The sequence below is a fragment of the Oryctolagus cuniculus genome, chromosome 4, assembly GCF_964237555.1.
Source record: "Oryctolagus cuniculus chromosome 4, mOryCun1.1, whole genome shotgun sequence".
NCBI classification, from domain to species: Eukaryota; Metazoa; Chordata; class Mammalia; order Lagomorpha; family Leporidae; genus Oryctolagus; species Oryctolagus cuniculus.
In genome coordinates, this window is record NC_091435.1 from 85,788,255 (window position 1) to 85,805,157 (window position 16,903).

General features: G+C 36.8%; 1 protein-coding gene across 10 annotated transcripts in view; it reads right to left on the reverse strand.

Moving 5' to 3' along the window:
* OPA1 (OPA1 mitochondrial dynamin like GTPase) overlaps positions 1-16,903 on the reverse strand; it is a 98,700-nt gene that overhangs the window by 61,124 nt on the left and 20,673 nt on the right. For 8 of the 10 annotated variants that reach the window (XR_011387994.1, XR_011387993.1, XM_070072353.1 and 5 more), the window contains 4 exons: positions 11,514-11,567; positions 9,488-9,592; positions 6,478-6,564; positions 5,318-5,431 (listed from right to left, as the gene is read on the reverse strand). Coding sequence is in view for 8 of the 10 variants with exons in the window: in XM_070072353.1 (XP_069928454.1) it covers positions 5,318-5,431; positions 6,478-6,564; positions 9,488-9,592; positions 11,514-11,567 (360 nt within the window). In the remaining 2 variants the exon portion in view is untranslated. Of the gene's footprint in view, positions 1-5,317; positions 5,432-6,477; positions 6,565-9,487; positions 9,593-11,513; positions 11,568-13,978; positions 14,088-16,903 lie in introns of all 10 variants that reach the window. The other 2 variants (XM_070072354.1, XM_070072355.1) reach the window with 1 other exon arrangement.

Genomic DNA, 16,903 nt, shown 5'->3' on the forward strand with positions numbered 1-16,903 from the left:
GGTCCAGAATACCAAAGGATTTGGGAGGTGGGGGATTTTCCTGCAGCTACATTTTATCACTTGCTGATTTGTGGCGCAGGGCAGAGGCCAAAGAGGAAAGCTTAAGCTCTGCAGAGGTTCCATTGGGTTAAACAGACAAAATCAAAATTCTGGATTATCAAGCAGCCATGACTTAAAACTGACTAGATTCTAGCAAAAAATGGACTGTAAAAATGAACCTACAAAAAGTAAGTCCTGCCCACATCCTGTGTACAACCTCCTTCGAGGCACTTGCATATTAAGAAACCAAGTTGCCAAAAAAGTATAAAATACTAAGTCAAGATTTTGGCAATTTCACTGTTCCGGGCAAACAAACATTTGGAGTCTAGGGTCTGTCAAAGAAAAGTCCTAGTAAACACACCTGATGGTTCATTTTGAGTTTTGGCTTGATCAGATTAAAGAACGCATAGGAATTGGTAAAGCATTATTCTGGGTGTGTTTGTGAAGCTGTTTCCAGAGAAGACTAGCAGTTGGGTCAGTGAACTCAGAAGGGGGAGACCTGCCTTGAATATGAGGAGGTACCAGGGGATAGATCAAGGGCCTAGATAGAATAGAAAAAGCACAGGGGGTAAACTCAGGGTCTATTGTTCTACCTCTTCCTTCCCAAGTAGATGGGTTTTCTGCTGCTGCTGCTGCTGCTGCTGCAGCTTTTAAACATCAAACTCTGAGTTCTGTGTCTTCTGGGCTGTGGGACTCATACCAGTGGCCCTCAGCAGTGTGGGGGAGTGTGAGGCCATCACCCTCAGATGCCTCAAGCTGCATCATTGGTCTCTCTCATTCTGAGATTTCTGGTTTCTCGTACTAAACTGCTACTAGCCTCTCTGGCTTTTCACTTTGTAGACAGCCACTGTGGAACTTTTCAGCTTCTGTGATCATTTAAGGCAACCTATTAAAGCCCATATATACATATATAGTCTACTGGTTCTATTTCTGGAGAACCCTGGCTAATACAATACTTTAGAGCTAATGGCAACCTGGAGAAAGACCAGCCCTGATTCAAGCAAACCTGTTCATACTCTATCTGCCCACCAGAACAAAGTTAATTCCTTAGTCTATAGGAAATAACCACTACAGCCACTTTAATTCAGGTGCTAGTAACATTGAGAAAGGTAGGTGGCCAATGTCTATACAATTGATTAGTGAGCATGTTACGGGGTCTAAGGTAGAATTTCTCAAGTTCACCTGAATAGTAAAATGGATATGACGTCTGGTACATTAACAATGCCATCAAGCTACGAAAAAGGAACTAGTATCATACAACATGATCTAATACATAGCCATATCCCAAAAAGTAGACTCTGGATGAAGCACACCAGCTGCAGTTACATACAGACTTATTTCTTGAAGATTTTAGCATCAACCTTACTGTTTCAATTCTACCATGATTCTGACCGTAATTCTTAATGATTTCAATTTTTCAATTCTCCAATTACCCTTTATATGTCTCTACTTGTTGAACATGAAAGAAAGAAAAAAATACAGATTCACTTTAAACTTATGTCCATAGAATTTACTAGGGACTTCAGTTCAACCCAGCAACCCTAATATTCTTTGACTTCCTTCTTTAGGATTCATTCTGAGTAGTATCACTAAAATCTCTTAGAAAAAGACTTCATTACTTCTGCCTCAGTATTCAATCCCCTCTCCTCTCTTTGTTTAATGGCTGGTAATATCACTTCTTATTACAATAAGGAAGTAGAAGGAAGCTTCCACACAGTCTACATACTTGCCTCCATGGGTAAATTCAATGAGGATTCTCAGTCTTCATCATCATGGACCTATCAGCAGCATTTGACCTCACGGATGACTCCCTCCTCGATACTTTCCTTACCTGACTTGTATACTGCACTACTCTGCTTTCCTCCACCTGCACTGGCTTCAGTTTTATATACTCCTTTGTTGTTTCCTCTTCCTCAACCACTTCAGGCTCAGGGTGAAATTTTTGGTCTTGTGTCTTTTCTATCTCTGCTCATTCCCTTGGAGATTGTAACTAGTAAGATCATGGCTTTAAATACTACCTTAAAATAACAGATTATGACTTCTAAAATTTATATCACTAGCACAATCCTCTCTCCAAGGTTGTATCCCAACCACTCATTTGCTAGTGCTTCACAGCTAGTCCAACACTGAACTTTTCATCTTCTCCAAACCTGGTCTACTCACTGGCTTCCCTTGCAAACCACATCTTTCAATATGTTCAGGCCTTGAAGACTGACACACACTAACTTTGTCAAGAAATCATTTTGATTCTGTTCTCAAAATAGATTCATATCAAACCATTTCTTACCAACTTCACTGCTTTAAGCATCATTCAGATACTTTAATTTTCTTCTAACTGGTCTCCCTGGTACTACCTATCTTGTCAACACCTATTTGCAACACAGCACCAGAACCTTACTTTTTACCTATTTATTTTTTAAAAAGATTTATTTAGTTAGTTGAAATGCAAAGTTACAAAGAGAGAGAGAGAGAGAGACAGAAACAGAGACAGAGAGAGAGGGACACTACCCAACAGCCGGAGCCAGGAGTCAGGAACCTCCTTTGGGTCTCCCACATGGTACAGGGGCCCAAGCACTTGGGCCATCTCTCATTGCTTTCCAAGGTGCATTAACAGGGAGATGGATTGGAAATGGAGCAGCTGGGACTTGAGCCAGTGCCCATATGGGATGCTTGTGCCAGAGGTGGCAGCTCTACCTGCTACCCTACAGCACTGGACCCAGCCAGAACCTTTTAGAAATTGATGTTACTCTGCTCAAAATTCTGCACTGGCTCCCCATTTTACTAAAAATAAAAAACCAAAATCAATACAATTGCCTACAAGGCTCTAATGATCTGCTGCTTCTCTCTGCTCTTTATCATCCCTCTGATCTTATCACCTACTAGCGTCCTCTCTGGTTTAGCCATTCTGCCTATTTTTTGTTCCTTAAAAACGGAAAGTACCTAATCCTTCCAGGGGCTTTGCATTAGTTATTCTTTGCTTGAAACATTCTTGCACTATATAGCAACATGACTATCTCCTTTGCTTTCTAAATCTGGGTTCAAATGCCATCTTATCAATGTATCCTACCAACATCCTAGCATTCCCATTCCGCTTGCTTGGTTCTACCTTTTCTTTTTTTTGTACAACAATATGACCTTTTAACATACTATACAGGCCGGCGCCGTGGCTCACTAGGCTAATCCTCTGCCTTGCGGCGCCAGCACACCGGGTTCTAGTCCCGGTCGGGGAGCCGGATTCTGTCCCGGTTGCCCCTCTTCCAGGCCAGCTCTTTGCTGTGGCCAGGGAGTGCAGTGGAGGATGGCCCAAGTGCTTGGGCTCTGCACCCCATGGGAGACCAGGAGAAGCACCTGGCTCCTGCCATCGGATCAGCGCGGTGCACTGGCTGCAGCGTGCCGGCCGCGGCGGCCACTGGAGGGTGAACCAACGGCAAAAGGAAGACCTTTCTCTCTGTCTCTCTCTCTCTCTCACTGTCCACTCTGCCTGTCAAAAAAAAAAATTTTTTTTAAAAAAACCATACTATATAGTCTAGTTATTTATTAAGTTTATTTATCACCTGTCTCCCTCGAAAAGAATGTATACTGCATTCATTATGACAAGGAACTTTTCTTGGTTTATCAGCACACTGCCTCTAAGAGTGCTTTTTTTGTTTTTTATTTATTTTTTATTTAGTAAATATAAATTTTCAAAGTACAGTTAATGGATTACAATGGCTCCCCCCCATAATTTCCCTCCCACTCACACCCCTCCCATCTCCCGCTCCCTCTCCCATTCCATTCACATCAAGATTCATTTTCAATTCTCTTTATATACAGAAGATCAATTCAGTATATATTAAGTAAAGATTTCATCAGTTTGCACCCACACAGAAACACAAAGTGTAAAATACTGTTTCAGTACTAGTTATAGCATTACTTCACATTGGACAACACACTAAGGACAGATCCCACATGAGAAGTAAGTGCACAGTGACTCCTATTGTTGACTTAACAATTTGATACTCTTGTTTAAGGCGTCAGTAATCTCCCTAGGCTCTAGTCATGAGCTGCCAAGGCTATGGAAGCCTTTTGAGTTCGCCGCCTTCGATCTTATTCTGACAGGGTCATAGTCAAAGTGGAAGTTCTCTCCTCCCTTCAGAGAAAGGTACCTCCTTCTTTGATGGTCCCGTTCTTTCCACTGGGATCTCACTCGCAGAGATCTTCCATTTAGGTTTTCCTTTTTTTTTTTTTTCCAGGGTGTCTTGGCTTTCCATGCCTAAAATACTCTCATGGGCTCTTCAGCCATATCCGAATGCCTTAAGGGCTGATTCTGAGGCCAGAGTGCTGTTTAGGACATCTGCCATTCTATGAGTCTACTGTGTATCCCGCTTCCCATGTTGGATCGTTCTCTCCCTTTTTGATTCTATCAGTTAGTATTAGCAGACACTAGACTTGTTTGTGTGATCTCTTTGACTCTTAGACCTATCAGTGTGATCAATTGTGAACTGAAATTGATCACTTGGACTAGTGAGATGGCATTGGTACATGCCACCTGAGTCAACGAACTCCAACATTATTTAGACAAGGCTATAATCAAAGTGGAAGTTCTCTCCTCCCTTCAGAGAAAGGTACCTCCTTCTTTAATGGCCCCTTCTTTAACCTGCTACCCCACAGCACCAGCTCCTCAGAGTGTTGACACATACCATGTGCCCAATAAATATCTGTCTAACACCATGCGCATATTTTCTTCCTGTGACCATGGATGAACTGTGTTTTTATGAACAACCAATACAAAGACTAAGAGCCTCCTTCACCTCAGCAACTTTGCTCTTGCACTGTTCCCTCTCTCTTGCACCAGCTTTTTCCTTTACTATGACATCAGCAGCAGCATTTATCTTTTAAAATGTTGCCTTAATACAAAATCTTTCAACTACTACTACTTCAGTCTTCTGCTCTATTTTACAATAAAACTAGAAAATTATCTATATGCTCTGATTCTACTTCCAGTATTCTCATTCTCGTTCTCAGGCCCTCAACTACCTTGCTCAAAATAAAATCCAAAGGCCTTATCACAGTTCAGTACAACCTGTTTCCTACTGTGCCCAACATTTTTTCTACTATTCTCACCTACTCACTCAACTCCTGCAACTCTGGACTCACGGCTACACCTCCTACTAATTTCTATACAAGAATAATTCTAAATGTTGTAAAAACATTTTTATTTAGTCAACAGTCTCCACTTCAACAAAATGAACAGACCTCCCTGAAGCAGTTATTTTGAGGAACTTTTTCATTTTCCTACCTTGACTGGAGAACGTGTCATCATCTCCCCAGATCCTCTTGGGAAAATTCGTGCTTGAGCAATCATTTCCAACACACTAGTTTTCCCAGCACTCTGATCTCCAACCACAACAACCTTACCAGAAAACAAATAACATTTATTCATATTCTTCTGATACCAAATTAAATTTAAATAGATTCGGAATGCTGCTGAGAGTCTTTTTTAAGAACATAATGATACTTCTCACCGTACCCTCTTTCCCTCCCTTGCTTCTATCCCCCCCTTCCTTTCTTACTTTTCTGTTAATTTTGCAATGATATACTTTCAATTTATTTTATAATCACAAGCTTAACCCTTTACTAAATAAAGAATTCAACAAGTAGTTAAGTAGGAAAATCACTTTTCTTCAGGAGTATAGACAAAGGCTTTAAACAATACACAAATCTCAAAATGTCAATTTCACTCATATATATTACATTTTAAAAAATATTCTATATGTAAGTCGCCACAAATCAGGACAAACATGACATGTCTTTTTGGGACTGGCTTATTTCACTATGTGTAAGGGTCTCCAATTGCATCCATTTTATTGCAAAAATGTTTTAAAAATCCACAGAAAATGATGGTTGACACATGTATACATACTGAAGATACAAACAGCAAAATATTAATTGTATGCACTATCTATAGCCAAATTCAAAAATTTGTGCTAATCAAAACCACTATTTCTAAAACCAGATTACTAACTTTACAGAAAGCTTTTCATAGCTAGTTTAGACTTTATAAAAACATTTTTAATGCTATTGGGTTAAATTTCACACATATGCCTAATTTAATCCTCTATTAAAACATTTTAACATTATAAATATTATGAATATATAATGTTAATTATCTGATAGTTTTCCTTCGTAAGACATAACTAAAACAAAAATATACTTTATTTATATGGACCACAATAAAAAGCCAAATAATATTCAGTGCTTCAGACAACACCTGGAACACACAAATAAGATTATGTCGATTAAAAATTCTACGTCTATGTGCGTATGTCTGTGTATATATAAGTATTAACACAAATATAAATACAAATATATGAAAACATCTGTATGTGTGTGTGGTTTTTGAGATGCTACAGTGCTTTATTGCTAATGGGCAAGTTCACTGTTACTTTTTGCACTTACCCGTGGCAGATGATCTTGTGTATTATAACTGGCATCATAATCAGAGAGAACATCAAGAACTTCAGAATACATGTCAATCAAAGATTTCTGTAAACATTTAAAATATTAATAATATAAAGCTAAAATGGTATAGGTTAGAGTTCCATTTTTTATTTAGTGATTTTATTCAGAGATATACTAATTAATACAATTCATTAATTTCTTAACCTTCTAATTAAATGGTTAATGAGGGAAGTCATTATTTAATAATAAATGTCATTATTTAATACTAAATGCCAACATTGGGAGACTGCTAACACCCAAAAAATCATATAAAGAGTCAACTGAGAAGGAAATTATTCTACACTAAATTTGCTGTGTGTGTGTGTGTGTGTGTGTGCATGCATGTGTGCACATGACAGTCAGAGGAAAAAGGACAGAGAGGATAAATGATCATGAGGAAGACTGCTAAACCAGAAAGAGTGGTTAACTGTCCTCTGACCAATGGGCAGGGCTGAAATTTGAAAGCTTCAGGGCAGATTCTATATCGCTTCTTTCTGTAGAACCAGGATTGAATATGGTGCCTTACACAGACCAATCTTCAAGTAAGTATCTGATGAATGAGTGAATAAATGAGGACATAAATGGGCCAGGAAAAAAATGGTAACCATTAAGCATTTACTAATTCAAGATGAGGGTTTTTTTGTATATTTTTTTTGTTTTTTATTTTATTTTATTTATGTGAAAAGAGAAAAGGCGGAGACACAGAGAGAGATCTTCCATCTGCTGGTTCATTCTCCAAACAGTCACAACAGCTAATGCTGGGGCCAGGCCAAAACCAGGAGCCTGCAGTTCCATTCAGTTCTCCAATGGGGGTGGCTGTGATCCAAGTACTTGGGCCATCTTCTGCTGCCTTCCCAGGGAACTAGCAGGATGGGAAGCAGAGCATCGGGGCTCAAATGGGAACTCTTACACAGGATGCTGATGTTGTAGGTAGCAGCTTAACCCACTGCACCACAATGCCTGACCTCAAGATAAAGTCTAATGGTAAGGTAGAAAAAAATGAATGCTCAAGATTCCTTTCATCTCTTAACATCTGGAAATAATTAAATGGCAAGCAGCTATCACCCCCATGAACATTAAATGAACAAAAATTATCATTACTACTGCATTTTATAAAAGAAAATATCATTTCTGAGGTAAATTATTGACATATTTAGTCCATGATTTACTGCATCAAGATTCTGCCACACTGCAATAAATCATGTTTACTTATTTTGCAATTTAAATTAATCTAATAAACTAAATAAATTTTATTTAAATTTAGCATAAATGTCTTGGTTTGACAAGAAAGACAATTTAATTTATTGATAATGGTAATTGTGGGGAGCAATTCAGACTGGACTAAGTTACTGGAATTAAGACTTATTCTATGCATCTGCTCTCCCACAATATGGCGCTGGGAGAGAAGAAAACAGCTTCTACACAGCTGCCTCCAGTTCAACCAATAAACTGTAAGACTTGCTCCTGATTGGAGGAGAGCAGCGTACTCGGCGTGTGGGCAGCCGAGTTGGGATTGGTGGAGGAGGACTATAAAGGAGGAGAGAGACAGCATGTACGAGGAACATCTAAGGGGAACATCTAAGGGGAACACCTGTGCAGCCCCCGAGAGAGCCGGCCGGCAGTGTGCCGCTCCCCCGCAGAAGTGGGGAATGTGGCAGGGGGAACCGCCCTTCCACGGAGGTGGAAGGGATGGTAGCCAACCCGGGAAGAACCAGCAGCAAACCCGGGGAGGGCCGAGCAGACAAAAGAACAGCGCAGGGTCTTGTGTTGCTCCTCCACGAAGAGGGGGAGCGACATATTGGTGCCGTGACTCGGATATGAAGCCTAGGCAGGGTTTAGTGTCGTTCCTCCACGAAGAGGGGGAGCGACAGTAATTACCAATGTGATGATGATAACAGTACTAGCATATTTTTTTCATAAGTTATTTTAAATACTTAAGAAACCTCTCATTAAAAGAAAAACGCTGGGGATGGCGCTGCGGCATAGTGGGTAAAGCCACCACCTGCAGTGCCAGGATCCCATACGGGTGCCATACGGGTCCCATCTAGCTTTGTGCTATGGCCTGGAAAAGCAGCAGAAGATGGCCCAAATGATTGGGTCCCTGTGCCCATGTGGGAGACACGGAAGAAGCTCCTAGCTCCTGGCTTTGGATCGGCCCAGCTCTGGCCATTGCAGCCATTTAGGGAGTGAACCAGCGGATGGAAAATCTCTCTCTCTGCCTCTGCCTCTCCGCAACTCTGCCTTTCAAATAATAAAGAAATAAATCTTAGAAAAGAAAAAAGGAGAGGAGAGGAGAAGAGAGGAGAGGGGAGGGGAGGGGAGGGGAAAGAAAAATGTTGGGATCAGCATTGTGGTGCAGTAGGTTAGGCCACCCTCTTCAATGCCAGCATCCCCTAAGAGCACCAGTTTTGAGTCTGGCTGCTCCACTTCCGATCCAACTCTCTGCTAATGCACTGGGAAAGCAGGTGGAAGATGGTCCGAGTAACCTGGGTCACCACCATCCACATGGGAGACCAGGATGGAGTTCCTGGCTCCTGGCTTCAGATTGTCCCAGCCTTGACTACTATGGCCATTTAGGGAGTGAACCAGCAGAAAAATTAAAATTGAAGTAGTCTTAAAATTGAAGTAGTCAAATCATTCCCTGGAAATACAAGTAAGGCAATGATGATAAGTCATATTTAAATGTCCACCAATGAATAATTATGGTTTTATAGATTTACAAATTATGCCTAAGGATAAACAAGGTTATTTCAGAAGAATATACTTCTCCAAAAAGAAATGATTCCTAAAAGTATGAACATTTTATAAGCACAGTATAAAATGTCTTTTGAGACTACAATTTCTGAAATATGGACATTAGGTTAGAAAAAGTATAAGAATTCATTTCCTTACAAACAAGTATTAAGGGATCCATAGTGCTCAGAGGGAAAGTTCTGAGAAGTAACAAATTAAGATGGTCTTAAAATACCTTAAGTTTCCTATGATGGATTCCTTTGTCATCTTTCTGCAACACTAATTTTCTCAATTCTTTGTTCTCCTTTTCCAAACGTTCCAAGATTCTCTGATACTTTAACTGCAACAAAGTAATATACATAAACTACTATGTGTTTCAAAGAACATTACATTTAAATTAGAATTTCCCAAATCCTGATTATTTAAAATGAATTATCACATTTAGAAATGTTGAGAGAGTAAAATAACTATGAATATCATCTTAATTACATTCATCATAATTTTCTATTACAATTTAACATTTAGAAAATTCTTTGCAGCTTACGTTGGAGAAAATAGATTTAAAATACTACAAATATAAGAATTCAAAATTCTTAATTACACTCTAAAGAGGATTATTTCCTATAAGACCAAGGTGTTAAGTCTTCATTAAGAGCCATTTGAAAAATTCCAATTCTTCCCATTTTCCACATTATTTTATCATAATTAAGATGCTATAACAAGAACAGCTAGAAGAATCAGAGCGTGCATTACTTGACAGGCTCTGTACTAAGTGTTTTACATGCATTAGCTTCCTTCACTCTCACATATACCCCATGAGGCAGAGGTATAAAGGTTTGGATTTTAAGGTTAGGGAAGTCTGGCAGCCTGTCCAAGGTTATCCAGCTTGTAGGTAGGAAAGGAAGATTTTGAATACAGGTCTGTTCGAGTTAGTAACTGAAGTCTTTCTAAGTTTTATTAAGTTTACATGTCCAGAGATAACATATTAATACTCAAAATGTCAACATAAAAATAATTCCAAAGAATAGTAATATATTTATACAGGTTATTTTGCTAATGTAGTCATTTGGCCACACATTTTTCTTCTCAAACAAATTTGATCCTTTCTAATTGGTCTTCCAATTTTTTATTTCTTCTCTAAACATCAACATGAAAGAAAACAATTATGAATTGCTCTTTCCTACAATAAGCATTCTGTTTATGTCCTATTTATAATACCCTTCTTTTTATAATGGAAAATATTTCTTGGAAAAATTCTAGGTTTTAATCTTCCAAGAACAAAATAAATAACAGAATTTCATAGTTGTATCCTCAGAAAATGGCCAACTTAAATTAAATGAAAGAAAAACATAGTTGAGCTACCTAATATAAGACAGAACTACAAGCTAGATTCTACTTTAAAAATATTTTCACACGTTGAAATCAATGATTTTTAACCTCTGACTGAGGACTGGAATCAACTGGCTGGGAAGACAAAAACATACACAGTACCACTGACAGCACAGGTGATTTTGGTATACAGTCAGATATAAGACTCAATACATCTGTATCAAGGAAACCTGTGATTCAAAAATATACTTGCTTCATTTCATACACTACCTACTAGCTTATTTTTTCCCTACAGAGACCCAACATACTATCTTTTAACTTTACAAAGTAACTTCTTAGTTATTGCGTGTCACTGTTACTTGTCTAGAACAAGCAGTGATGAAGTAAGTGATACGGCAATTTTGTACTAGAACATTACCTACTTGTCACACTGCTCAGGTCTTTAAAATGATGATTTTATCATTAACTGTAAGATAAGAGTTTATCAAAGTAGCACGAGAAATATCTTTAAAAAGTATTACCTGATTGGGTTCAGGCTATAGAGAAGCAAAGGAAAGGGTCCTGAGGAATCTGTAACTATGTGTTAACTCAAAGTTCTTACCTGTTTCCAATTCATTAACTTTGCATTATATAGATGCAAACATAAGTTTATACATGAACAAACCATCTTCCTCCTTTATCTTCATGGTTTTTTCTTTAGAAGCACAAGATTCACTCAAGATAGATTTTTACACATGAATGAAGGTTTTTACACATGAATGAATGAATTCTTTATCCTTTATTTTCTCAGTCATCTTTTGCATCTACTGATAATGTCTATCATTAAACCATTCCAAATTTTGCTTTATTGAAAAATAAATTTCCATATCACCAAAATTACATTAGAATATAATAAAAAAAAAGTCCCTGGTTTTCTTACTCATTAGAATTACCTGAGTATGTAGAAGTTCTTCTTGAAGTTGGTCAATTTTCTCTTTGTCTGACACCTAAATATTTAAAATAAATTAATCTTAGTTGAATAATGTTTTCCATAGAATGTACAGTAAGTTAAACTTTTAAAAATATTAACAGTAAAAACAACTAGCATATTTAAACAAAGCAAATTTGAAGTCAGTTTTAAGAAAGTAAAAACATACTTATTCATCAATAAAAATAGCTCATCAAAATTTTATAAAAAAAACTTAGGCAGTCATTTTCTTTGACCATTTTAGATATTTCCTATGAAATGCCTGTTAGAAAAATAAGACATTTACACATATGGTTACTATATTCTTCAGAGGTTGTTTTGTACAGGGATTTACACACCTAGAGAAACAAAGCATTAGTATCCCTCCAGAAATGTGTTTTGGGAAATAAGGTACAGGCTATCATTTACAACTACCAAAAAAGCTCACTGATCATAGTGTATTTGTTAAGGAAATATCCATTTCTGTACTGTATAGTAAACACAAAGAACAAATTACATTTCCAGAACTTTAACAAGTGGAGCCAGATGCTTGCTTTTAAATTCAATTCCAATGTAACATCTGCTAACCCACAGTACAGAGATTGGATCTGCAGCAGTGAAGCCAAGTGAAACAACTGAAGTCAATTTGAACATTTGAATCAATAATAGAATAAAATCCAGAGGTATTGTGTAAACTACTTCAAATTGTTATTAATAGTTCTAAGATGAAATATTAAAAAGCAAAGAACTTTACTGTATAACAAGTTTTAAAGTAGTCACAATACAATTCTAAATACAAAAAACAATGACCAATTATAATTAAAATGATGTCATTTAAGACAAATCCATATAACCATGCTTTGACTTCCTGGTGAGGTGCAGAAGTTGTCATCCTCAGCCTTTAAAAATAATTATTTAATTTCTGAAAAATCAAAATTAGTAAATACAAATTTATAGAAGAGAAACCCAAGTTAAATTAAACATTCTTTTTCTTTTTGATTTAAATCCTTATTCCCATCTTCATTTTATTTGTTGAATATTCAAGCAATCAAGACATCATGGTGGCCAACAAATACGAAAAATTTAGATGACTTGGTTATTGAAATAGACATTAATAAGTCTTGCCCATGCTGTAAAAAGTTATTTTCAGATTTTAATTCTTATTTATAAATATTTTCTCAAAAATTTCCCCAAACTTTGTTTAAGTAATACAAATGACAGTGCTTGCTAGAAACAATTCGTACATATTTTATTTTTTTAAAGCCTAGTCTGAGAATCTCCAAAAATGATCTGGTAACTAGAAAAATATATAGCACAATACAAACTTTAATTGCATTCCCAGTCCTGCATAGTAGGCAGACTTTTTTCCTTTTAACTATGTGTTTTAATGTAGAATGGACAAGAATTATTAACAGTCTCCTTAACTGTGAGGAGACAAGCAAATTGGGGAGGAGTCCATAACCCAAAGAACAAAATCTTGAAGGCCAATGAAGAAATAAATAATTCCATATTATGATCATATGGTATGCCATCATTCTGTAATGGTATGGTTCTAGCAAATTTGTTATGCAGTTAAGATCCCAAATTTATTTTAAAAGATATTTTATGAATTTTATTCCATTAAATATTTACCCAACTGCTGCTAAATTAGTATGAAATATATATAAAAGTATTAGTAAAAACAATTTCAGTTTTGAATGTGAACGTGTACTGATTTCATACAATACATCATTTGTGACTATAGAAAACTGAACAGTACTCAATATCTGGGGTAAAAATTAAGAATCTAATACAACTATGCAAAAGATTTTGAATGTTTATTATAAGTCAAGGGCTACAAAATGTTAACTTTATAATTTTGTAAAATAAAATGTTATATAACATGTTAAAATAATGGAAGGGTACTAGAATATCACAAATACAATTTTAATGCTAATTGATCATAACTTTTTTTAAAGCTTTTGTTTAATGAATACAAATCTCATAGGTACAACTTTAGGAATATAGTGGGATCATAACTATTAAGATTTTTACAAATTCAGATTTTTAGGAGTATTTAAATTCATCATTTTCTTTTCTGATGCAATGTAGTTTACTGACCTCCTACATTCTATGTTTGTCTTAATGGAATATCAAAATTAATCTTAACGTCATATAGATGAGTGGTGGTAGAACACAGAATTAGATCAAATATTTTCTAATAAGATGAAAACTCTTAAGTTTATAAAACAAACGGGAAAAATTTATGAGAAGCTATTTTTACATATTTTCTTAAAAGAACTGAAGAAGCTATATTTAATCTGTCAGTTACTCTATGTCTTAAACAGCGATCTGGGTATGTTTTATTTTGATGTGCTTTACTGGTAAAATCCAGCCACTAAAACAAAAATAACCTCATGTTCTGCTGTTCAATATACTTAGTTTTCATTATGAAATTAATTTAAAACTCACCCTGATAGAAATGGGTATCAATGGTCTTGAAACCAGAGCTTTTCTACAATTCCAGGGCTGTGAAACTGATGGAGAAAGAGCGGAATCCTCCGCAGAAAAGAAGCTAAAGCTGAAAGAGAAAAACCTTTACTAGCTCCTCACAAAACCAAGCCTGACTTTAAATTTTAAGTATTTCTCTCTAGCAGACCGTTTTTGGCCATTGTGAAACACTGAAATGCATATATATGTAAAAGAGTCATAAAAATTCTATATGCATGTACATATTCATGAGAGGCAAAACTACCAATGGCAGTTTTAATCTATCATCTCCTCTTGAGCTCTTTTGCTCCGAAGACAGAGGGAAAATGTATTAGTTGTTATTAATAAAATACTAAAAATGGAAACCTGCTTACACTTTCACGAAGGTAAGGGAGAAAGAACGATTAAAAAGCAAAAAAGTACCTGTGGTTTTGTGCCTCAAATAAACCTCAAAAGCCTGGAATGATACGAATTAGTCACCTCTGCATAACTACAAGGGGAAAGAGGGGGAGGCTACAGTAGAGAAACAATCTTTCAGGGTAGGAAAGGAAGACTTTATTATAGAAGAACACAGATTATTTTAAAAGTTCCATTTATTTTTATAGAAGGTTACTATAGACTTGGCAAGAACAAGCCTGTCGGTGCTCCAATAAGTGTGCTTTAGTGAACAAAACAGATGGAAGTATAGTCCTGCCAGGCTCTGTTTTACAAATGGGAAAAGGCAGACACAGAAGGGTTAAATTAATAATCAAAGTATTAGAAATAAGAAAGATACAACTAAACCTGAATAAAGACTACTAAAATAGGCCTACAATAAACAGTAACTTATGGCACTGCAATATCATCACTCACCAGTATTTATCACTAATATCTCCTGAATTATCAGGTTGAAAAGCACAATGATTAACCTTATTTTAGTCTTGAAATTTAGAAATCTTGGAAATGGCAGGTCTATGGGACTCATCCCAAATTATTTAATAACTTGATCTATATTTATATTTCTAAGTAACATGCCAGAATGTACTACTTCTTCTCCTTTCCTTATATTATAAAATAAAGTATGAATAGGCTAAGCACCTAGTTTGCTAGAATATTTAAATGGTACACTCATAGCATACTGAATGATGTTAAAGTACCATTTAAAGTAAGTCTTTCCTGGGCTTAACACATCTACTTTAATTTAACCATTAGGAGAAGAGCATTATTTTCTTTTCCTACCTAGTTATTCATTCACTGAAAGCTAAACAATGTAAAGGAGTTGATTCCACAGCCATGGAATTGAGAAAAGCCAGGAAATGACACTGAAAAACAAATGGAACTATGATAAATAAGTATTCTAAAGTATTGACCACCACCAAATGAGATAAGGTTAGCCAGCAGAATTAGTGCACTAAATCAGTCCCTATAATATTGGTTGATTTAAAAATTAGAATTGATAGGAAGTCAATATATGACCAAATCTCTGTTCTTGAATAAAGTTGGTATAGACTTTAAAACTTTTCAGATCTAACAGATGTAAATATAAACTAGCTGATTTCAAAATCTCACAGTATAACTTTAGTACCACCACATTTATTTCACTTGACCTAAAAGTTTCTTTAAAACATGAACCTTGGCATCTCTTCTGTGGGGTTACCTAACAGCCAGAAGTACATACATCTGGTCTATTTATATATTTTTATATTTTATATATATTTGATTACAATAATAGTCCAATTTTGGTATATTTTCTTGATAACAATTACATCATATTTTCAATGTTCAATGCCTCAGTGGTCCACACTGAAAATTTATTTGTGCTTGTATTATTAATATAAAAAACTTATGTATGTAGTGAGTTAATCAAAGCATATAAGAACTGCATGTCTGGGCTGGCGCCGCGGCTCACTAGGCTAATCCTCCACCTAGTGGCGCCGGCACACCGGGTTCTAGTCCCGGTCGGGGCGCCAGATTCTGTCCCAGTTGCCCCTCTTCCAGGTCAGCTCTCTGTTATGGCCCGGGAGTGCAGTGGAGGATGGCCCAAGTGCTTGGGCCCTGCACCCTAGGGGAGACCAGGATAAGCACCTGGCTCCTGCCTTTGGATCAGGCCGCGGCAGCCATTGGAGGGTGAACCAACGGCAAAAGAACTACATGTCTTTCCCCAGAAGTTAATTCTCAATAGTGTTCTTCTTTAAAAAAAAATGAATGTTCTCGGCCAGTGCCGCGGCTCACTTGGCTAATCCTCCACCTGCGGCGCTGGCACCCCGGGTCCTAGTCCTGGTTGGGGTGCTGGATACTGTCCCAGTTGCTCCTCTTCCAGTCCAGCTCTCTGCTGTGGCCCAGGAAGGCAATGAAGGATGGCCCAAGTGCTTGGGTCCTGCACCCGCATAGGAGACCAGGAGGAAGCACCTGGCTCCTAGCTTCAGATCGGCACAGCACACTGGCCGCAGTGCGCCGGCTGTAGTGGCCATTTGGGGGGTGAACCAACGGAAAAGGAAGACCTTTCTCTCTATCTCTCTTTCTCACTAACTTTGTCAAAAAAAAAATGTTCAGATGATACATTTTAGCTACAACAAACTGAAGTTTAAAAAATTTAGTTTAAAAAATTTAGACTGGCAAATCTACAGTAATTCTTATTTAATTTTAGAAATATAAACTTGAAGAACAGGTCAATGAATTGTACACAAACTTAGGGCGGTGACTCAGTAACTGGGCCATATAAATAGCAAGTCATAATTCTATTCTAAATACAAATCAATGGATCCTCACAAACAACCTAATTTTCAGAAACTAAATTTCTATGCTTATATTTGATATTTTGGATTTTGTCTATACTTGTCACTATAAGAAATGTACATATTTTTAATATTTTTTTAATATTTTTACTTTATAAAAAACTGTCATAATTGGAGTCCACGAATGGATTAA